Source organism: Ahaetulla prasina, chromosome 1 (assembly GCF_028640845.1).
Source record: "Ahaetulla prasina isolate Xishuangbanna chromosome 1, ASM2864084v1, whole genome shotgun sequence".
In the NCBI taxonomy this organism is placed as follows: domain Eukaryota; kingdom Metazoa; phylum Chordata; class Lepidosauria; order Squamata; family Colubridae; genus Ahaetulla; species Ahaetulla prasina.
In genome coordinates this window covers 96321700-96345860 of record NC_080539.1, presented here as the reverse complement: position 1 = coordinate 96345860, position 24161 = coordinate 96321700, and the positions used below count along the sequence as shown (strand labels likewise).

The 24161-nt window shown below is 38.3% G+C and overlaps 1 protein-coding gene across 9 annotated transcripts in view; it reads left to right on the top strand.

The window, feature by feature from the left end:
- ESR1 (estrogen receptor 1) overlaps positions 1-24161 on the top strand; it is a 250072-nt gene that overhangs the window by 135498 nt on the left and 90413 nt on the right. For all 9 annotated transcript variants that reach the window (XM_058169437.1, XM_058169403.1, XM_058169428.1 and 6 more), the window contains one exon: positions 12874-13064. In XM_058169437.1, the coding sequence (XP_058025420.1) occupies positions 12874-13064 (191 nt within the window). The remainder of the gene's footprint in view (positions 1-12873; positions 13065-24161) is intronic.

The window sequence follows — 24161 nt, the reverse complement described above, 5'->3', positions numbered from 1 at the left end:
TATTTATCTGGCCAATGGGAAGACCAAGTAAGATATGCTACTAATATCTAAAAGCTTGTTATGTGGAAAACATGCAAACTTGCTTTGTGTTAGGACAATGAACAGGTTGAAATTAAAAGATAATTCATGCTGAATATTAGGGGTAACTTCTACTTGTGAAAAGATGTAAAGAATGGGTTTTTCTTGTGGAAGAGCATCTCCCCCACAATGACTCATAAGGCCCCAAACCTTTAGCTTTTCATAAAGGCATCCCAGGTATTTGGGTGTGGGGTAGATGAACTTTAAGTGGGTGTCAACTATTTATCTTTGCCAGGGGATATGATTGGTGGGTTTGTATGCTTAAATCTTGTAAGCCACCAATGGCTTACATAGGTGATATGGGTGGTTTTATAAATCATATAAATAAATGAGGAAGTACAGTAAGTGATGGCTTCTCCCTCACTTGAGCTTTTCAGAGGAGGTCTGAATGGAGAACTATTGGCAGAGGATTCCTAAACTAAACTAAATGTGAATGTGAGATTCAATGACTATAACTATGAGTAATTATACTCGGGATAGGCAAATCAATGAATTCTAACACCAGCCTGCAGTGTCTGCACTTGCATCAGACATCATGAGCTAAATACGAAATTGCAAATATACAGGTAATGCACATATCATTATTCTGACATTGTGACTTGTTCTACCTGTCCAAAAAATCCCCTTCAAGTCTAACGTTCTATGATTCTGTAATGTTTCAAAGCTTTCTCTCTGTCAGTTACCCTGAAACGTAACTGGATGCTGCAGGCAACCCGAGAGATAATTTTTACCCCTATTTTAAGGTAATAGAGCTTATTGTGGTAACAGGCACTTGTTACTCACCATCCTCCTCCCCATAGTCTCCAACTATTTCTATTTTTAAGATTTTGGAATTAAATAACCTAAATACATTCTCAAAAAATGCTCAAGTTTCTGTTTATATAGGGTCTCATGTACCTTGTGTTATGTATTGTATATAGTTGTCAGTTGAAGTTCTCAGTCTGGTCCTCTGTTGGAGCGGGAAAATACTCTCTCCTAATTGGTTGTGGGCTGATCAGCTTCCCTATAAAAGGAGCTGTCAGCCAGGGAGCAACAGTCGCCTCACAGGCAGTACTGAGTAAAGAGTTGTTAGAAATCACTCTGGCTTCACCTCTATTCTTCACCCAGAACATAACACCTTGATTGCTGTGTAATGCTTCATTTAGTAACTATAGCTACAAAGTTTGTTAGGCTAGTAAACGCTTCAGGTGAGAGAGTAGTGAAGTTCCAGTAGAAAGGGTTTACTGAATGCAACTGAACCACAGCTCCAAGTTGTGTTTAGGGTTGGTGTTCTTATTCACGCATAGATCTCTTTGGCATTTGTTTGCACAAATTTAGTCTAGACATAATATTTGGTTTTATTGCTTGGCAGTGGAATGGAAAACATGGAGATGTCCTAAAATAAAGTATGTGCCTAAGACTGGTGGTAGAATTATAAGTTGTCACTCCCATGTTTGATAGGTAGAGTACATTCTATAACTAGTTTATGTCTTGAAATGAGAAGAAATAATGCCTCCAGTGGAAAACAGCTCTGTTAATGTGTAAAGGTTAAATCAAGCAAGCTAAGAACAAATTGCATGCATTTTTCATGGTCTAAATAAGCTATTGAGCTTATCAGGCTATTGTTTATTGCTAATAAAATTGTTTACTCTTGGTAGTTTTTAAAGCAAATGATGGCCATATTTTTTGTAACTAAAAGCTGAAGATATCCAAATAATGTAGGGCAGTGGTTCTCAACCTTTTCTTCACCATGAACCTCCCTTACGTACCTTTTGTGGTCATGGACCATGGCACAGACCACCTAACCAAAGATTTAAATCATAACATTTCTTCAAGCCTTTGCGGATCCTCTGTGATGACATCCCCCCACCAGTGGTCCACAGACCATGGGTTGAGAACCATTGATGTGAGTCATTAAATGACCTTATAAACAACGATCTTTCATTTCTGGACTGGCAAAATCTGTTTGCAAACTGCATAACTGCTGAAGACCACTATAGAGTTTTCCTACTTGAAATCAATAGAGTCATTAAACTATATGTACCACAAATGACAACCATGATCAGGAAAAGCAAACTACCCATATCAATAAAAAAGCTTCAATCAAAAAAAAAATCCCTCTGGAAAAGAAACAAAAAAGGCTTTGTAGCAAATTTCAAAAACCGCTACAGAAATATATGCAACCAAATAAAAACTGAATGCACAAATTACCACACCAAACAAGAAGAGGACCTTCTGCGCACAAATTCCAATTGTGCCTTTTATAATTTTGTTAACAATAAACTTAAAGACACAAGATTCATCCCACCACTAAAAGATTCTAACAACAAAGAATGCAATGATGAAACAGTTAAAGCCAACCTCTTCAACATATTCTTTGGCTCAGTTTTTGTTAACAGCGATGACACATATCCGACATTCCACAATCATACCAGCAATGAACATGATGACTTAACTCATATAGACTTCACAGAAGAAAATGTTGGAAAAGCTCTTCATAACATAAAACCATTGCTATCTATTGGACCCGATGGACTATGTGCCTACTTCTTAAAAAACTTTTCACTAATATAGCAGAACCCCTAAGCATAATCTTTGATAAAGCTTTCCCTACCAGTTCCTTTCCCAAACTTTGGTTACTGGCCACAGTCATCCCTATCTTCAAAAAAGGAGACCCCAGCTCAGTCAAAAACTACAGACCAATCTCTCTATGCTGCATCACCTCCAAAGTCATGGAATCAATCATCAACCAATCCATTACCTCACACTTAGAAGCAAACAACCTACTCTCCAATAAACAATTTGGTTTCAGGAAAAAATTATCATGCAACTTACAACTTCTCTACTGTAAAAACATACGGACTACAAATCTCGATCAAGGCAAAACAATAGATGCAATCTACATAGACTTCTGCAAAGCTTTTGACTCAGTAGTACACGATAAACTTCTCCTAAAACTAAAATCCTACGGCATTTCAGGACCCCTTCACAAATGGATATCTGCTTTTCTGTCTAACAGACAACAAGTGGTCAAAATTGGCAATGCTCTATCAAATCCTGTTCCTGTCAAGAGTGGCATTCCTCAAGGCAGCGTCCTTGGACCAACACTCTTCATACTATATATTAATGATCTTTGTGACCATATCTCAAGTAATTGTGTTCTCTTTGCTGACGATGTCAAACTATTTAACACCACTGATAATACATCTATCATTCAAAAAGACCTTGATCATCTAACCGCTTGGTCTAAAACTTGGCAACTCCAAATCTCAACCAGCAAATGCTCAGTCTTACATATAGGAAAAAAGAACCCAAACACTAAGTACTCGCTTGATGGACATTACGTTACAGATGACTCCCATCCCATTAAAGACCTTGGAGTTTTCATGTCAAATGATCTAAGTGCCAAAGCCCACTGCAAATACATAGCAAAAAAGGCTCTAAGAGTTGTAAACCTAATCTTGCGTAGCTTCTTTTCCAAAAACACTACACTACTAACCAGAGCATATAAAACATTTGCTAGACCAATTCTAGAATACAGCTCACCTGTTTGGAACCCTCACCATATCTCTGACATCAATACAATTGAACGTGTCCAGAAATATTTTACAAGAAGAGTTCTCCATGGCTCTGTAAACAACAAAATACCTTATCCCACTAGACTTGAAATCCTGGGCTTGGAAAACTTGGAACTCCGTCGCCTTCGACAAGACCTAAGTTTAACTCATAGAATCATCTATTGTAATGTCCTTCCTGTCAAAGACTACTTCAGCTTTAATTGCAATAATACTAGAGCAACCAATAGATTTAAACTTAATGTCAACCACTTTAATCTAGATTGCAGAAAATATGACTTCTGTAACAGAATCATCAGTGCTTGGAATACTTTACCTGACTCTGTGGTCTCTTCTCATAATCCTAAAAGCTTTAACCAAAAACTTTCTACTATTGACCTCACCCCATTCCTAAGAGGACCATAAGGGGCGTGCATAAGCGCACAAACGTGCCTACCGTTCCTGTCCTATTGTTTTTCTTTTCTTCTTCATATATATATGCTTATATATATAAGCATATATATATGCTTATATATATATAAGCATATATATATCTTCATATATATATGCTTATACCTTTATATACTATATAACCTATCTGTATGATAGTTACATATATTGTTATGACAAAATAAAAAAATAAAAAAATAAATAAATAATAGAGATTTTGTCAGAGTATGAATATTCATGGACTGAAATAGATCAGCCAATGGAGAATGAATGGAGATATGGTAACAAGGTCAGCCAATGAATAGGCATGGCCACAGGTTCAGCCAATGCAAGCTGTTTAGAAACAGAAACTTAAGCTAGAAGTCTAGGCGTGGCTTAGGCAACTGAGTCTGTGCAGAAGCTTAACTGCCCTGTATAGAGGAGGGTCTCTTTGTATTAAGCTCTGTGCTCAGTTTTGCTTGTAACTGCTATATTGGAAGAATATGCTATTGGTATTGTAAATTTACTTCATGTATTATTATATATATATATAAAGAAGTTAATTAATCCTGCTGCATCAGTCTGCCTGTGTGTGCTTTCTGGATTTGTTTTTGCAAAAACTGACAGATTTGCATAGAGACTAGAGGTTTTTGATAATGATGTTCATATATGTGCTGGTGCTCATATGACATTAAAAAGCGTTATCTGGGTATACCAGATTTGAAGCTATAATATACTGAACAAAAAATTATTTCTCTGTTAATCCAGCTTTAGCTATCAAACTATTTGAGGAGGCTGAATGGGTGCCCAAGGAGAAATCCCTCTGAAACTTCTCTTTCTGGTTATATTTTCTTGATGAACACACCATTTTTTGTTTTCATGTCTGGGATTTTAAAGTTTAAATTGTACTTTATAACTATTGGTCTGCTACTCTCTTGCTAATAAGGAGGAAGGAATCTTAAAAGAATAAAGAAGGAAAACCCAGGATGGAACATATTGGAGTTAATAAGTAAATGTAGACGAAATCAAGGATGTTTGTCTCAATGTCTGAAAATTGCATTTCCTGGCAATTTCAATCTTCCAAAGCCGCTAGGCTACTTCTTACTGAATTTAATCTTTTCTTAGCAAGACATAATAGAAGATTTCAAGGAATAACTGAGTCAGAGATTCTCTAAACAACCAATAGATTATGTGGCAGTATGCAATCAATTTTCTCTGTATAGTTGGTCCTGCTGTTCAGATATCAGTATAAGTACCCCCATTCCATTAAAGAGTGGACAATACTTGCCATTTTATAAATGAAATTTTAGTTCCAATCTTGTTTTGTAACAGACTATTCATGTAAGTCTAAGTAAGCATTACCAAGAAAAACCACTTGTTACTTCCCTATTTTCCACTTTCCTTGGGTTGGATTTTAAACTGTAGGTGGATTAGGCAAGAACATATGCTTAGTAAATTTCCAAGCACATTGGAAACAGTATATAAATAATAATAATAACAGATTATTCTCAAAACATACCATTTCATTCTTGGGGAAGTTAATTTTTTTGAGAAACTTAATTTTTGAAATATCCATTCTTATGAGGAGTGGGACATGGTGGTTCAGTGACTAAGATGCTGAGCTTGTCAATGAAAAGGTCAGCAGTTCAGCGGTTTGAATCCCTAGTGCTGCGTAACGGGGTGAGCTCCCGTTACTTGTCCTGTTTCTGCTAACGTAGCAGTTAGAAAGCATGTAAAAAATGCAAGTAGAAAAATAGGGACCATCTTTGGTGGGAAGGTAACAGCATTCCATGAACCTTTGGCATTTAGTAATGCCGGCCATATGACCATGGAGACGTCTTCGGACAGCGCTGGCTCTCCAGCTTTGAAACAGAGATAAGCACCGCCCCCTAGAGTAAGGAATGACTGTCACATATGTGCGAGGAGAACCTTTACCTTATGGGGAAGAAGGAGAAGGAGATACCAACAAATGAGGAGAAGGCCATGATTCTCTGTTTGAGACTATCAAGCTTGGGGAGCACTTTTCCATAACTCCATCTATGATGATTTTATCACTCTTGCCCCAGAGAAATTCAACAGTGAAAAAAGTAAGGTTCTACATTTAGGCCAAAAAAACAAAATGCACCAGTACCGTATATGTGGTACCTTGCTCAATAGTAGTACCTGTGAGAGGGATCTTGGAGTCCTAGTGGATAACCATTTAGATATGAACCAGCAGTGTGCAGCAGCTGCTAAAAAAGCCAACACAGTTCTGGGCTGCATAAACAGAGGGATAGAATCAAGATCACGTGAAGTGTTAGTACCACTTTATAATGCCTTGGTAAGGCCACACTTGGAATATTGCATCCAGTTTTGGTCGCCACGATCTAAAAAAGATGTTAAGACTCTAGAAAGAGTGCAGAGAAGAGCAACAAAGATGATTAGGGGACTGGAGGCTAAAACATATGAAGAACGGTTGCAGGAACTGGATATGTCTAGTTTAATAAAAAGAAGGACTAGGGGAGACATGATAGCTGTGTTCCAATATCTCAGGGGCTGCCACAAAGAAGAGGGAGTCGGGCTGTTCTCCAAAGCACCTGAGGGTAGAATAAGAAGCAATGGGTGGAAACTGATCAAAGAAAGAAGCAACTTAGAACTAAGGAGAAATTTCCTGACAGTTAGAACAATTAATAAGTGGAACGACTTGCCTTCAGAAGTTGTGAATGCTCCAACACTGGAAATTTTTAAGAAAATGTTGGATAACCATCTGACTGAGATGGTGTAGGGTTTCCTGCCTGGGCAGGGGGTTGGATTAGAAGGCCTCCAAGGTCCCTTCCAACTCTGTTGTTATGTTATGTTATGGAATCATAGACAACCTGGCTTTTTTTTTTTTAACCAGACTATTTTTTGGTCACTCACCAACCCAAGTTAATAGGTAAATGACAACAAGCTGCTATCATCTTCCTGCTCACTTGCTTTCCTTCCTCTGGGAAGGAATGGTCACTGCTCCTACATATCACGTCTAAACTCACTGGGGAATGGAGTCAGGACTTGCCTGTGCCCACTCGGACTCAATGCTGGATAAGAGTAAAGAATTGCTTGTTACCAAGTATAGAGACCTCTAACAATATACAAGAATCATGAAATAAATGACATGTATATGATGGAAGTTAATCCGTCCCTTAGCCACAGGAACATTTGCAGTGGGATGTAAGTCCCTTAAAGCCATGGAGCCGTTTAATTGCATGCAACCAACATATATTTGAAGTCTGAAATAGTACCATTCACAGAAAAATTTATAACGTGATCAATCTTACATACCGTAGTTATTTTCTTACTATCTTTAAACCAGATAGTCTCAGAATCAACTTTGGAACATAATCAGGGGTGAAATTCAGCTGGTTCTATCTGGCTCGGGCAAGCCAGTAGCGGCGGATGTGGGAGGCTCCACCCACCCGCGCAGATGTCATGATGTCACTTTTTTTGAGACAATTTTCAGCCTCTCTGCACGCACAGAAGGCTTTGAGCATGGGCAGACGGTGCGTGCTAGTGAAGCGAGCGCATGCACATTTGCGAACCGTTAGAGAAGGTAAGTGAATTTCACCCCTGGACATAGTATTTGGTGAATGCATACTCTTCAAGTGAGTCTTTTTATTCACTTTGTAACAGAGGGCTCTGCATTTTAAAACATATCCAGCTGTGGATTTCAAGAGAAACTCTTGACAAACCATCTCTCCACAATCTTTTGTATCCCATTTCTACCAGGCTGCTATGCAGGCAACATTATTTCTTATGGAAGGGCAACACATTTTCTAATGCATGAAGGATGAAAATGCTATTCAGAGAAATTATCCAACAGGCTTAGGGCACCCAACTAAACAACTTTATAGCTCACTATTATGCCCCATATCCTCCTGGGTTATCATTCAGTCTCCTGAGTGTGATATTTTCCTGAGTAATTTTTCAGGGAAAGGTTCAGGCACCCAACCTATGCAACCTAACAATTAGCCGAAGTAGCAATAACTTTTTCTCCCGCTTTTGAGAAAAAAACACCATAATTTCCCAGAATTCTGAGAGTTTTCTCCTCCGTCCCCTCCCCAAATATATTTACTTATTAGGAAGAAATCTTCAACCTGCAATATTCAAAATGTGTCTGATCAAATTATAGATGTATTTTATGAAAGGATTTCCTCCTTCTCACGCACATGACACAATTCATTTTTAATAGAGTGATTTGAAACTTAAGAAAATGCAGGTTTCTTTTGGAAACTATAATTTTTGTGACTCCCTGATTAGTTTCTTTCAACAGGATTGGTCCCTGTTGAACAAGACGTTTCTTCTCTCACAAGCTGTAACAATGAGCCCTATTAAATCATCAAAATCTTTCCAGATTTTATAGAACAGCACTTGACAGTATGAAATGAATGATTACAATATAATTCTAAGAAATTTCATTGTGTCATAAGGTTGCAGTCTACCAGAAGTAATATCACGTTACTCTGCAAATTATAATGAGAATTAAATGGAGGCTTAACTCTTGCTAATTAACCTATGTCCTTATCTTATAATTATGTTAGCTTTCAATGGGTTAATATATTTGGGTTGACTGATTTGAGATGAAATTTGAAGCCAATTCAAATCATATATGGGAGAAAAGATATTAATTCCTTACTAGCAAAGACTTATTCCAAAATACAGGTATCAGTCACAAACTCAAAAGGATTTTAAATGTAATATATATTTTATTATTAAAAACCATTCATGCCTTGAATAATTATCTATTCATGAAAGAAGAGATAATATTTTGAGCAACGACAATCGGTATTATTCTTACATTTTAAAACAGAATAATCTTTTCGTGAACCACAAGTGTTTTCACTGTTCTTTAGAGTAAAATACTACTGCAATGATTAAATAAAGGAGAATATTTGTAGTTCAGGGTTGAAATGAGGGGTCCTTGGTGCTCTCTGAACTTGTTTGTTTTTCTGCAGACATTTCATACCCAAACTAGGTAACATCATCAGTGCTAGTGCTGAACGTCTGCAAGAAATCAACCAAGGTCAGAGAGCACCAAGGGCAGTGATTAAAACAAGGCACAGGGTCATTTAACTCCTTTCACATGCTAATGTGATTCCTTTCTGTTTTCACATACCCCTGTTTTATGCTAGAATTGCTCTTGGGTTACTCTTCTAATTTCTTAGCTGAAGAGGTGTATCATAGCATAAACAGGAGCATTCAGGACCTTTTGAGTTTTCTTGTACAGCTTTTCATGATTTTTTTTTTTGTCTTTCATCTTTCTTCTTTCCAAGTTATTTATTTTTTTTAATTTGTACTTGGAAAAGCCCGTTTTAAGCACTCTATAACCAGTCATCAAAGGAATATGAGTATCAGAAAAGTGGGAAACTTTCCAGGAACTTTAGAAGATAGAAACGAGGAGATAGCTAGGCAAGTAAGGCTAATATTTCTTCAAAAGCGTTGAGAGTAGGAGTTAACAGGGAAACGTCTGGGTATTTTGGCTGAGAACGAGCTGTCTCCATGCAATTCAGTTATTCACGCGCTGCTGTTTTTTCCTCAAGTATGAGAGAAAGAAGTTCATTTGCCTTCACAGAAGAAAACTGAACGAAAACAACAAAAAGTTAAGTTTTGAAGTCATTTGGAACAATCTTGTAGTTATTTTCATGCCATGGTTTTATTAGAATAATGTATGTTTGTTATTATACATAAATGTTTGTTATGTTATATACCAACCAAGTTGGTATAATTGTTCAACATGTGCTGTCTTTCTGACTCATGTAGTTCTGGGGGTTTAAAAAGACCTGTGAAGGATCTATTGCTTAGATCTCAGGTTGTTGTTTTTTTGTCACACAGTATATATAAGCATAAGCATGAAATAACTAAACAATACATAAGCATATATATAAGCATGAGTATATAATAACTATATTAATTGGATATAACGAAAGGAAACAATAGGACAGGAACAGTAGGCATGCTTGTGCTCTTATGCACGCCCCTTACTGGCCTCTTAGGAATGGGGTGAGGTCAATAGTAGACAGTTTTTGGTTGAAGCTTTGGGGATTTTGGGAAGAGACCACAGAGTCAGGTAGTGTATTCCAAGTATTAACAACTCTGTTACTGAAGTCATATTTTCTACAATCAAGATTGGCATGGTTAACTTTAAGCTTAAATCTATTGTGTGCTCGTGTATTGTTGCAATTGAAGCTGAAGTAGTTTTCGACAGGAAGAACATTGTAATAGATGATTCTATGAGTTAAACTCAGGTCATGTCGAAGGTGGCGTAGTTCTAAATTTTCTAAACCCAGGATTTCAAGTCTGGTGGCATAAGGTATTTTGTTGTTTTCAGAGGAGTGGAGAACTCTTCTTGTAAAATATTTCTGGACACGTTCAATTGTATTGATGTCTGAAATGTAGTATGGTTTCCAGACAGTCGAGCTGTATTCAAGAATTGGTCTAGCAAATGTTTTATATGCTCTGGTTAGTAGTGTAGTGTTTTTGGAGAAGAAGCTACAGAAGATTAGGTTTACAACTCTTAAAGCTTTTTTTTTGCGATATAGTTGCAGTGGGCTTTGGCACTTAGATCATTTGATATGAAAACTCCAAGGTCTTTAACAGGGTGGGGGGTCATCTGTAAGGTAATGTCCATCAAGCTTGTACTTAGTGTTTAGGTTCTTTTTTCCAATATGTAAGACTGAGCATTTGCTGGTTGAGATTTGGAGTTGCATGATCAGAAAAACTACTATTGTCAAGGGTAATATTGCCATGTCGCAATACCTCCTTCAATCATTTCATGATGGCCCATCTCTTGGGGATGCTGTAATATTTGGCTGTTGTAGTGGTCAAGGAGGTGGACTAGATGCTTTCCTAGGTTCCTTTCTCTTACGTTATATGGTTCCATATAATGCAGTGGTGAAATCCAATTTTTTTTACTACCAGTTCTGTGGGCGTGGCTTGGTGGGCATGGCAGTGGGAGGATACTGCAAAATCCCCATTCCCACCCCACTCCTGGGGGAAGGGTATTGCAAAATCTCCATTTCCCCCCACTCGGGGGCCAGCCAGAACAGCTCAAAATTTCTGCTACCAGTTCTCCAGAACCTGCTGAATTTCACCCTTGATATAATGCCATAATATCTCCAACCTCCTTTTTTGTGTGAAAAGATGTGCAGTGTGCTTATGTCTGTCTTATGTTCTTACAGTAAGTTGACACAAAGAATAAAGGGACAAGAAGGGAGGGCAGCTTGTAACTTTTATACCCTACATTTGAGTTCTCTGAGTAGAAATTCAGCTATAAACATGTGTCTTCAAAGTCATTTCAATGAAACTTGTGTCCAGGAATGTGTAGAATTATGTACTTAATTTCTTTAACAATGCATCTCTCTTTAAATTAGTTGGGATTACTAAATTCATTTTTATTCTAATGGAAATGACTAACAATTCTCATTTTGGCCGAGCTGAGTTATTAGATATCCAAGGATGATATATAACCATAAGAAATTAGCACATTACTTTCATATTTTGACTGTGAGTAAAAGATGGTAGGAATGAAGGAGAAAGTTTTTAGTACAAAATATCAGCTATTCAAAAAATAGCCCCATCTTCATTTGAACTGGGTCCAAGCAACATTCCATTGGTATTTCTTCCCTGCAAATTGAGCATTTGGGATCAAGAAATGTTTAATCAAGAAATGGAAACTTCTATTGGAATCCTATGTAAGGTCAGATAGTAGACTAGACAGATTTTATTTATTTATTTATTTATTTATTTTATTTTATTTCTATAGATTTTGCAGAATCTAAGAGAGTTATTCTTATTCAGGTAGTCCTCAACATCTGACCACACTTCAGAACTTCAGTCATTAAGGAATGCAATTGCTAAGTGAGTCATCATGTAACCATGAATGGTTTTATGACCATTTTTTGCCATGATTGATAAGCAACTCACCTGGGCATTAAGTGAATTGATTTCCCTCAACAATTTTGTTTGTGGCAATCACATTTCCCTAGAATGCGGCAACGACCGTAAATGAATGCTGGCTGCAAGCACCCAAGCCATGACCATGCAAGCCCAGTGACACCGTGACAGTTATAAGTGGTCTGGTAAGACTGGCCATAAGTCACTTTTTTCTGCACCATCGTAATGTAGAAGAGTTGCTAAATGAATGATCATAAGTCTAGGACTCCTTTGGATAGTATAGCCAATACCCCCCTCTTGTCGTGGTACCTAAAGCTTAATCATGATGGTGCCATCTAAATGTATTGATTTTGGCCAGAACATTCAAGAAATGACTCCCTATGCTTCCTGTTTAGTCATTTGGGAAATGGGACTCTCTTCAAGCTATTTGTTCCATTGGTTATATTAATCAGTGTGAAAAAGCTGGAGGAGCACATAGCCAAATGCACCATTAGGAAGTAAGAGTAATGGCGATGATAAAAGTGCTAAGGTTTGCTGCTTATGGATGAAGGGGGAAATGGTTCCGATAGTCTTGCCTGCATTATGTTCTCAGTACACAGTTCATTTCAGATGTAAATAAATTGAGATGAACTCAGCTTCTGGGGACACCCTAATGTTTGTAGTTGGCATCAATTTACCCTGCCCAGATTTGATAGTTCCTTGTAATGAATGATCATACTTCATTAGCTTGGTGAATTCTTACTCCCAACCACAATGAGGCTTTCATGTGTTGACTTGTAGCACCAGTCGGCTCCCTAATTTTGGGACCTTGATGTTTGCTGAGTTTAGTTTTCTTCTTACAACATTTCATTACTAAAGTAGGTTACTAAGATCCCAGTGTTTTCACCCGGAGCTATTGTTGAACTCACTATTGTTCATTTTACAGGCCTGGCTCGGAGACCAGACGTCACAATGGCAGAGAGCGAATGACTAGCACCAGTGAAAGGGGAAACCTGTCTATGGAGTCTGCCAAGGAAACCCGCTATTGTGCTGTTTGCAATGATTATGCCTCTGGCTACCATTATGGGGTTTGGTCCTGCGAGGGCTGCAAAGCCTTTTTTAAAAGGAGCATTCAAGGTAATATAACATCGACATACCTGGCATGAAACAATCTTGCTCAATGTTCATTCCAACCAAGTAATGAGAGTGTTGTTTATTACTGAACAGATTGAAACTGGCTCATAAAATTAAACTTTTAGAATAAAGAAATAAACAAAATAAATAGTTCATACCATATTAAAAATGCACATTTAGTCCCTGTTTAACATATACAGTGTGAATAGATTGAAGTATGTAACTATGAGTTGGAAATTTAAAAAAAAGACTACTCTGGACTATTATCTGTATTGAAGTATTTTGTAGATTTGTAAATAACACATCTAATCCCAAATACCCATTTTGCTTGTTTCAATACTTGCCTGCCCTATCTTTGTGTAATGCTGCTATTACAGTTCATATAACAGACATATAATAGACAAAATAAATACAGGACTCCCTAAAGAAACTTTCCATGAGATGATTGTCAATGTATGTATGGTATAGGTTCTCCTGCTTGAGCAGGGGGTTGGACTAGAAGACCTCCAAGGTCCCTTCCAGCTCTACTCTGATTTATTGAGTCCCCTAAAATGTAAGACACCTACAAATCCCAACTCCAACTCAAAACCAGGAAAAGCTTCCAAGAAGTCCCCAAACTGTTTGCTGAAATGAGGCAACTGCTTATGTGAGCTAGTTGATTGGAAAATTCTTAGTCCTAATGGTAGCCAGGCAGATGTTTAAAAGTACTAGATTCTTATGTTGAAATATATGTAGTCCTCAATTTACAACAGTTCGTTTAGTGACCAAAGTTACAACGGCACTGGAAAAAGTGGCTTATGATTGTTTTGACAGGTACAGTATATGTGGTATCTTGCTCAATAGTGGTGACTAGGAGAGGGATCTTGGAGTCCTAATGGACAATCACTTAAATATGAGCCAGCAGTGTGCTGCAGCTGCCAGTTCTAGGCTGCTTAAACAGAGGGATAGAATCAAGATCACGGGAGGTGTTAATACCACTTGGAATACTGCATCCAATTTTGGTCGCCACGATGTAAAAAAGATGTTGAGGCTCTAGAAAGAGTGCAGAGAAAAGCAACAAAGATCAATAGGGGACTTGAGGATAAAACATATAAAGAACGGTTGCTGGAACTGGATATGTCTAGTCTTATTAAAAGAAGAACTGGGGGTGACATAATAGCAGTGTTCCGATCTCAGAGGTTGCCACAAAGAAGAGGGAGTCAAACTGTTCTCCAAAGCACCTGAGGGCAGGACAAGAAGCAATGGGTGTAAATTAATCAAGGAGAGAAGCAACCTAGAAATACCGAGAAATTTCCTGACAGTTAGAACAATTAATCAGTGGAACAACTTGCCTCCAGAAGTTGAAATGCTCCAACACTGGCAGCTTTTAAGATGAGATTAGATAACCATTTGTCTGAAGTGGTATAGGGTTTCCTGCCTAATCAGGGAATTGGACTAAGGTCCCTTCCAACTCTGTTATTCTATTCTATTCTATTCTATTCTATTCTATTCTATTCTATTCTATTCTATTCTATTCTATTCTATTCTATTCCATTCCATTCCATTCCATTCCATTCATGGAAGATGGCTTCAGCCAGGCTCACTTCAGGGTTGTGAGATTATGTGAGAACACTTATGACCATTGTAGCATCCTCATCAGACACTTGGAAATTGTCTCCTATTTATGAGTGTCTGGGGTCATGTGATCACCTTTTGCAACCTTCTGACAAGCAAAGTCAATGCGGAATCCAGATTCACTTAACCACCGTGATGCTAACTTAACAACTGCAGTGATTCTTAACAACTATGGCATGAAAGGTCATAAAATGGGGCAAAATTCATTCAACTCACTTGGTTAGCAACCAAAATGTTGGGCTCTGTTGTGTTGGTAAGTCAAGGACTATATGTATTACCAGCTTGATGGTGGGTTGCCCTTTCCCCCCTCTTTCTTGGCTTTCTCTAAGCATTCTGGGCAGACTTTCAATATGAATGAGAACTGAAAGCCTTAAAGTCTTTCAAGCAGAAACAAAGAACATATATGGAAGAAAAAGTAAATACATGAAAGAATAAAAACATGCATTTCTCTTCTTCTTGGCTCCTCTTACTAGCCCAACTATCATTTCTTGATTTGGGGATGAACAAATTTTTGCCAACACACTCAATCCTCCCTTTCTGTGATTAATTACTTTAGGTTCCTACTTAACGTTCCGTTCAGTTGCTCCAGTACTCAGTCCTTTTGCCTTTCTCATGAGAAGTTTCCTGCAGTTGAGTCTATTACTGTCCACTGTCTTTTTAAAGTGATACTTCTCATGTAGTGAACTGTAATCTGGTTACAGAGATGTTCTTTTTTTTAAAAAAAGTACATCCCTTATGCTGTAGTTCCCTCACCCACACCCACAATAATTTCACTGCTGCTTTAAGATTTTCTGTTTCATCCAAAAGCTTTTCTCAATTGCCACTAAGGGGTGCCATGTGTATTCTTAATATTGTTTCATGTCAGTACATGTTGCTCTTTATTGATTTTCCATATCAACATGTAGAGAGCAATCTCAAAATAGAAGAATGCGGGATAAGTGAAAATTGCAATCCTGTTTATGTGCGGCATTTATTTTATATATATTTACCCCTTTCCTCACAAAGGTTGAGGCTCCTGGACTAATAGAATAGTTCTGAATTCAGCAGACCCTGCAATATCTTATCCTACCCCAACAATAAACTCAGCAATAATGATTGAGTTCATAGAGTTGAGAAAGCTCAGGAAGCACATGTTGAAAATCTGGAACATGAGAAAAATAAAAACCTTTAAAAGGACTGTGCACGTTCTGAAAATGATTTAGAAGAAAAGTTTTGGATCTCACATGAGTAAAGCACTTTTCTGCCACTCGATAAAGCAGGGGTCTCCAGCCTTGGCAACTTTTAAGACTTGTGGATTTCAACTCCCAGAATTCCTCAGCCAGCTTTGCTTTACTGAGGAATTCTGGGAGTTGAAGTCCACAGGTCTTAAAGTTGCCAAGGTTGGAGACCCCTGCATTAAAGCACTGATGTCTTTTTTCAGGCATCCACATGAGCTGAGCTGTTTGCATTACAGCACAACAGTATTGTAATGAATCCAACTTTTAAAACAGCAGCATCTTTTTTGCAGACTCTTCCACAAGCCTGACAAAAGTTAGGTGTGCTTTAATACAGAGCAGAGGAATTGTGACTTATGAAAAAATTGAAACAGTTCTTCTGAAAGGTTTTTAAATGTACATCTATTTTATTCCTTAATAGAAACAGAAAGTATGTGAACGTTAGTTAGCTAGAACGTGTATCTGCACTTCTTTCATATAATAAATGAGTAACAATGAATAGTCTACTTAATATTTTGAATACAGTGGAGAAGCACCCTTTCATGTGAACCAATTGTCACTACGTACACAAATTTAGTTTAAAGAAAGTTTTTAGCAATTGAAAAGGGATTAGATTATTCTATTACCTCACCCTCATAGAAGTATGCTCCACGGTTTCAAATTTTCAATTTTACCATCATGGAAGAAATTTTTTGATATTATATTCAATCATATTCTCTTGATATTATATTCAATCATCTCTCTCTCATGGCTGTCATTATTCAGGTCCTGAAGTACTTGAAAATCATTCGTTGTTTGAGGTACTTCCAATAGATGGGTCTTCATATTTTTTCCCCTATTTTCTTACAACTTGTGAAATCATTCAAGGCAATACTATTGTAACTTTCACAAGACATGGATATTCAAGTTACTTAAAAGTTACTTAACAAGAGTACCTTGGAAGCTCTCTAATTTATCTTGGAATGCTTCTGCTCTTTTTGAAGAGAAGGCTATGAAGCTGAAGACATGAAGTCATCCACAACAATTTTTGGATGAGATTCTTACTGTATTATTGCCTTCTTTCATCACAGAAGAAATGGTGTGGAGAAGGAATCTATGTAGTCTTTCATACCTAGTTATTCTGTCTGGTTTTTTTTTTATTACTTCTGTCTTTCTGGCTTGAGAAAGTCATTAAAAGGAGGGAAAGATGGAATATCTGCCCAATGTATTTTGGTTTTCTATCGCATTAGGCTGTTTCCTCCCACCCCAGGCTTTATGTAAAATGTCTCAAGTTCTCATGGAGACAATATTCTGGCAATTTTTCAGCTGACTTCAGAACTCAGCATGTGAGATGTCTTTTTGTGGCTGCAGAATTGACGTACATGAATTAATATCAGTACAATAATAGCAAAAAAGGTTCATGAAGCGAATAGTCATTCTAACTATCATACCACGAGTCATACTGGAAGACTGATAATGGGCAATGTTTCTTTACTCAATGTCACTAAATTAGTCAACCAACAAATCCTGAATAAAATAGAGACATTATTTTGCAGTTCTACAGATGTGTGATCTCCAAATCATCATAAGCCTGGAAAACCTAGAAGCAATGAGTTCTAGTTCCACCTTAGGGTGACTTTAGGCCAGGGGTATCAAACTCACGTTATCACGGCGGCTTCCAATTTTTGATCATGTGATTTCAGGAATGCTGCGATGGTTGTAAGCACAAGGATTGGTCATAAGCCATTTTTTCAGCAGTGTTGTAACTTTGAACAGTCATTAAATGAATGGTTATAAGTTGAGGACTACCTGTAATTCAAAGACCTGGTTGTCATCTTCATGGCACACAGCTAGGATATTTGAAGTGGTTAGAACACAGAACTGCAGGCTACTTCTGCTGACTGCCAGCTGCCTGCAATTTGGCAGTTCGACTTTCACAGGCTAAGATTGACTCAGCCTTCCATCCTTCCAAAATGGGTAAAATGAGGACCCAGATTGTTGGGGGCAATATGCTGACTGTATAAAACCGCTTAGAGAGAGAGCTGTAAAATCACTGTGAAGCGGTATATAAGTCCAAGTGCTATTACTATATTTGATGAACTTTTTAACTTATCCTCACCCAACAAGATCCAACAGGGCTGGAATGCTCAGAATCTCATCTAGTAAACAGGGACATTTTATGGAACTAATGAAGTTTGCCTTGTCTATCATTGCTCCTGCCCTGTGGAGGAGCACTGTTGCCAAGATTTGGATGCCTCTGATGTTGCTGCAGGAGACAATGCTGTATGAGTATCCCAGTGGTGAAATTCAATTTTTTTTACTACCGCTTCTGTGAGTGTGGCTTGGTGGGTGTGATGTGGCTTGGTGAGCATGGCTTGGAGAGCATGGCAGGGGAAGGATACTGCAAAATTTCCATTCCCACCCCACTCTGGGACCAGCTAGAGGTGGTATTTGCTGGTTCTCCTAACTACTCAAAATTTCCACTACCAGTTCTCCAGAACATGTCAGAACCTGCTGAATTTCCCCTCTGGAGTATCCAGGTAGGGTTATTTTTATGGTTGCTTTTTTCTGCTTTATGAAGGACACATAAACAAATGTCAATTTATGTATTGCATTTCTGGGGTTGCCATAGCTTCCATTAGAATCTTGACAGCATCGCTTGGATGTCCTGGTGTTGTTTGTGCACTTTTTCTTGTTTTTTCTTTTTTAATCAGCAAAATTTCTTGATGTATACTTTGCCATGATTGCTGTGTGTTGATTGTAAAATTCAAAGAAGCAATAACATGAAAAGATAATTATATATTGGTTTACACTGTGATCTAGAGAAGTTGAAATAATTAGATTCATTTCTATTAACATGTGAATCAAATAATTTCTCCTTTATTCTTAGTTAGGAAGAACCTAGATTATAGCAGTGAAACATTGGGTCATTGGAAATTTATGGCATTCTTTTTTTAATCACATGATTTTGATATAATTTGAATAATGCTATATTACTAAAACAATAACACTATGTTAGCAGTTGAGCTCAGGTCAGGGGTGAACCGCTGGGAATTCGCAGGGATTTGGGAGAACCTCTAGCTAAGATCCTGTGCAGTTTGGAGAACCCCTAAATCCCACTCCTGGGTGGCCCTGTCCAATCTGCCTTGCCCCTCCCAGGAGTCCCCACGTGGCCCGTTTTAGATGCAGGTAAGTGCAGGGCGTGCACAGAGGCTTGGGGAGGGTGAAAAACAGGTCTATTGGGAGTTCAGGAAGGCTGGAAACTGGCCCATTTCCAGCCTCTGGAGTCTGGGGAGGCTGTTTTTGCTCTCCTGGAGGCTCGAGGAAAGCCTCCGGAGCCCGGGGAGAGCAAAAACGCCCCTTCCACCATGGTGCAGAAGGCCAACTAGGCCATGTTCACCATGCCCATGCCCACCAAGCAACTAGGCAGAGAACCCTTTGCTGAAATTTTTGAAGCCCACCCCTGGCTCAAGTGCTGCTCAACAAATAGGTTTTAAAAGTGTATGTGTGAGAGAGACAGAAGTGGGGGTGGGAGAGGGAGAGAGAGGTGGGGTGAGAAATACACATTGATGTGGAACATATGCCTCCCTGAGTGCATCTTCTGTTTTTCCAGCAGCATGAATACAAATGAAAGTCAATGGCACAAGGATGATAAGGGCAGAATCTGTGTGCTGACCTCATCAACTGCAATGGCCATTGACAATTAACATCTGACCCCACATAGCTGGCATATTACAAACCAAGAAGTGTAATTTTCTTTTGTCTAGGCAATGATTAGCATTGTTCCTCTGGATATTTCAACTATACTGCTTGTTTTCCTTAAGATGAAAACTCCTTTTTATGGTGCATACAGGTGGGACAAGAACATAGTTGGAAGGGAATCCCTTTCTTCTGCTAGGTAGAGCTGCTAACCTTGAATACCTACAAAGCCACAAACTAGGTAAGATAAGTCTGGAGATGTAAAATGTCCAGTTTGTATCCTTCCCTCTTTTTCAAAGTTCTTAGAACCAGCTATGCTTTATATTCAGTGGCCTTCTTTCCATAATGTATTTAACTGGGAGGGTTACCAAAAAAGGAGAGGTCAATTCACTCGGTCAATTTAACCCCAGAGAGATTCTGTCATGCACAAAGATCACTCCATTGGACATTTTGTACCAATATGTAAATCTAGTCAGTTAACTTATTTTGATTATCTAGTCTTCCAAGAAAAAGCGTGGAGAGAAAGGGCGGTGATAAAAGCAAGTCTCTCAGTTATGCAACTTACTGCGAAAGCCTGGAGGGAGAGATGATACATTCCAAATGTCACTAGACCGCATCTGCTAAGTCATGCTACTGTATCTTGCCTTGTCAATGGAGAAGGAGCCAATGACAGTGGGAAGTCTCACCAGTGTTAGTTTATTTTTAGCTTGCATGTGTGAATGTTCTGAATTTTGTAATGCTTGTGGACACAGCTGTATCTTGTAGAAACTTCCAATCCTTATTCGGAAGTGATCTCCACATGTAGGATAGAATTGATTGGTTAGTGGTCCTGGTCTCAGTATCTTTGGATTCAATGCAGAGAGGTTAATCTTGCCATTAAAGGATAACCTCAGTTCTGAAACCACTGGGGTTACCAATAGGCTCCTCGGTCCGGTTCAGAAAGATGCAAATTAAACCAAAGGGCTAGAAATAAGCAATGAAGTGTTGCAAATGTATAGTGCTCTCACTGGAATACTTAGATATGCACTTATCCATGCTTCAGATTATCGTGAGGCAAAAACAGAAAACAATGTCTGCCATTGCGGCATAATCAGAAAATCAGATAGTTGCCAGTTCAATGGGAACTTTAAGCAAGCCACTTTTCTCTCAATCTCCACCTCCTCAAACCTCCTATTATGGAGATAATATTTAGAATACTGATTTATGGCATAATTGTTAAGATTACAGCCACCGGTTAATGTATTTGAAGTATTCTGAATATGCCTTGGTGGTATGTAAGTGCAAACTATTATTACAAGTAATAATAGGCGTTCATATTACGTTTCCACTTAATGCACATATAGGTAACCCATTAAGTGCAGATCTGAATAGAATAGAATAGAATTTTTATTGGCCAAGTGTGATTGGACATACAAGGAATTTGTCTTGGTGGATATGCTCTCATAAAGAAAATATACGTTCATCAAGAATTCTAAGGTACAACACTTAATGATAGTCATAGGGTACAAATAAGCGATCAGGAAATAATATCAATATAAATCATAAGGATACAAGCAACAAAGTTACAAAGTCATAAGTGGAAGGAGATGGGTGATGGGAATGATGAGAAGATTAATAGTAGTGCAGATTTAGTAAATAGTTTGACAGTGTTGAGGGAATTATTTGTTTAGCAGAGTGATGGCATTCAGGAAGAAACTGTTCTTGAGTCTAGTTGTTCTGGTGTGCAGTGCTTTGTAGTGTCGTTTTGAGGGTAGGAGTCGAAACAATTTATGTCCAGGATGTGAGGCATCTGTAAATATTTTCACAGCCCCCTTTTTGACTTGTGCAGTATACAGATCCTCAATGGAAGGCAGGTTGGTAGCAAAAGCCAGACATTGTCAATCTGAGCAGTTATTTCGTGAATAGTGCTTGCCATCAAGTACATTTTGGGGGAAATGTAGAGCTAAACCATCTATCAAGCTGAACTTCTGGTGATGTTGGGAACTTAGTTTTCTTGTTTCCCACTGCTTTTATTTGTTTTTTTAGCTTCCCAATCTAGTATTTCCTAATTGTCTCTCATGCAAGTCCCAAATGGTCCGGTTCTGATTCATTTCCAAGATCAGGCAAGATTGGCTAGCTGCTGTCACCCATCTGGGCTCTAAAGTTCTATAGAAATGCTCTACACCAGGGGTCTCCAACCTTGGTCACTTTAAGACTTGTGGACTTCAACTCCCAGAATTCCTCAGCCAGTTTTGCTGGCTGAGGAATTCTGGAAGTTGAAGTCCACAAGTCTTAAAGTGACCAAAGTTGGAGACCTCTGCTCTACACCCTAGCTCAAGATCTTGGGGGAGAAACCATAATTTCACGCTCTTTTAAAGGCCAACAACGTGGAGATTGTTTCCTGGGTCCTGCTAGATGAAATTGCTCACTTGACAGGATCAGAGATAAGCCACATCTGCCAGATCTTACACTGGGTGCTGAACCTATGGGAGACAACCCTTAGTTAACTAGGCTTTTGTAAGCTTTAAACAGCCAGCATTTGGAATTGTACTTGGAAGCAAACTGGTAATAAGTGCAGTACTTGGGGCCCTACAGGAGTAGTCTATGAACATTTTGTGACCCACCTAACACCACCCACGCCACTGTGATCTGTAGCAGCTCTAGTTTCTAATTGGTTTTCAAGGTAGTTCCAACTACAGTGCATTGCAAAAGTCTATTTGTGATGTGACTAAGGCACAAGTGACAATAAGAAGGAACTCCTAATTCAAGAAAGGGTGCAGCTGACATATAAGATGAACCTGTGAAAAGGCACTTTTGGTCTTCTTCAAACAGGAGCTGCAAATCCAAGAGGACCCCAGATTATGCACTAGACCTATACAAACCTGTTCAGGGATAGAGAGAGAAGGTCCCTAGCACCAGGTAGCTCAATCACTCACACGGACTTAGTCTTGCTAGGGTTGAATTGAAGTTGTTAGTCCCATCCAAACTCTTACAGTCTCCAGATCCTGGAACATGACTTCAACAGCATCTGTTGGTCAGCTCAGGGATAAGATTTATACTTGAGTATCATATGATGATATCTGAAACTGAACTGATAGGCGACCTGGCCCAGTGACCTCATGTAGATGTTAAATAGAAAGGGATAGAGCATCAACTGAAGCTTCCTAGATTATGCTTGTTAATTTACTTCCTATAAATACCAAATGGAACAGCCATGGAGCAAGCTGTTGGTTGAATGCAGTTCTTACACCAACTAGGACCTAGAAACTTAAGAAAATGATGGCAGAAAAAGACCTAGTGGTCCTTTGAGGATTTTTGTTTGTTTGTTTTCTTTTTAATGTATGTATTTATTGTTTTTTAATTATTTTTATTTTATTTTTTAATTGTTTGTTGAATGATGAGCATCACTTGTTTATCTGAGTTGCGCAGATGTTATGGACATCACTGGTGTGAAAAGAGGGTTTTTTTCTTCTGTGAAAAAGATTGTTTAATTTTGTAAAATCTTTTACAAATCGAGTTGTTTTCAGCTTGGATAACACAACAGTCCAGTAAGAATACTAAACACTAGAAAGCTATTTTTTAAAAACAGTAGTAGCAATGATCCACACAAGGGGAAAATATCTTCTTTTTTGCCAATTGTGTGCTTTCATTGTTTTCTTTTTTAAAGAAAAGTACACAAAACTTGGTATAAAGATGCAGGCTGTGTAAATTCTTGCTTTGCAGAAACAGGGCTGGGATACGAATGGTGGCACTGCTTAGAGATGAGGTTGGCATTCACATTCTTTAAAACTCTTTTGCAGACTCTGAGTCTATTTTCATCTACCATATACTGAAGCGAACACTTTTAACACGTGCAGTGAAATGAGGATTACATTACTTGTCTGTACTGCAACTCACTTCATTAGATGCTAATAATAAAAATTGTTAATCAAGAAGGTCCTTCTTAGCACCATTATTCCAAGTCAATAGATTTTAAATTACTTGTTAACTCACTTGGCATTTTTATTATACAAGCTTTGTGAACTAGTATTTTGTCTTTTCTTACAACTTTCAGTTAAGGAATGAAAGGAATAAAAACAGAAAGACTCTCTCTTGATCACTCTTATCCTCGAATTGATAAATAATGAAGTGGGGTTTTTTAGCCATTTTCCATTTATTTATCTAAAATATTTTTAGAGCGACCAATCTTAAACCAAACTCTGGGTGGCTTACACCCAAGAATAAACATACAAACAGGTGATCTTTGCTTAATGACTCTAATGTTGAATGGCAACTCTGCCACTAAGCAAAGCAGTTGCTAAGTTGGAAATCACATGACCTCGACTGCATTTTTTCCAGCTGTAAAGAGACAAGACTCTTCCGTTTTGCCCGTTGCTTTTGTTTTCTTCTAGCTACTCCTTCTCTCCCTCTGGAATAATTAAGTGTCTACTTACTGTATCTACCCTTGAACACATTGAAAGCAATGTGATCCTGTTAGCAGCTTGGGAGCTGCAGGTGGCTTATGCAAACGTTTCTTCTCCAAGCCCTCTGCTTTGTGGGGAGATAGCAAGCAATTTCTGTAGGTAATTTCTCTTTTCCCTGATCCTCCCCCCACCCCTTTCATAGAGTGGAAAGC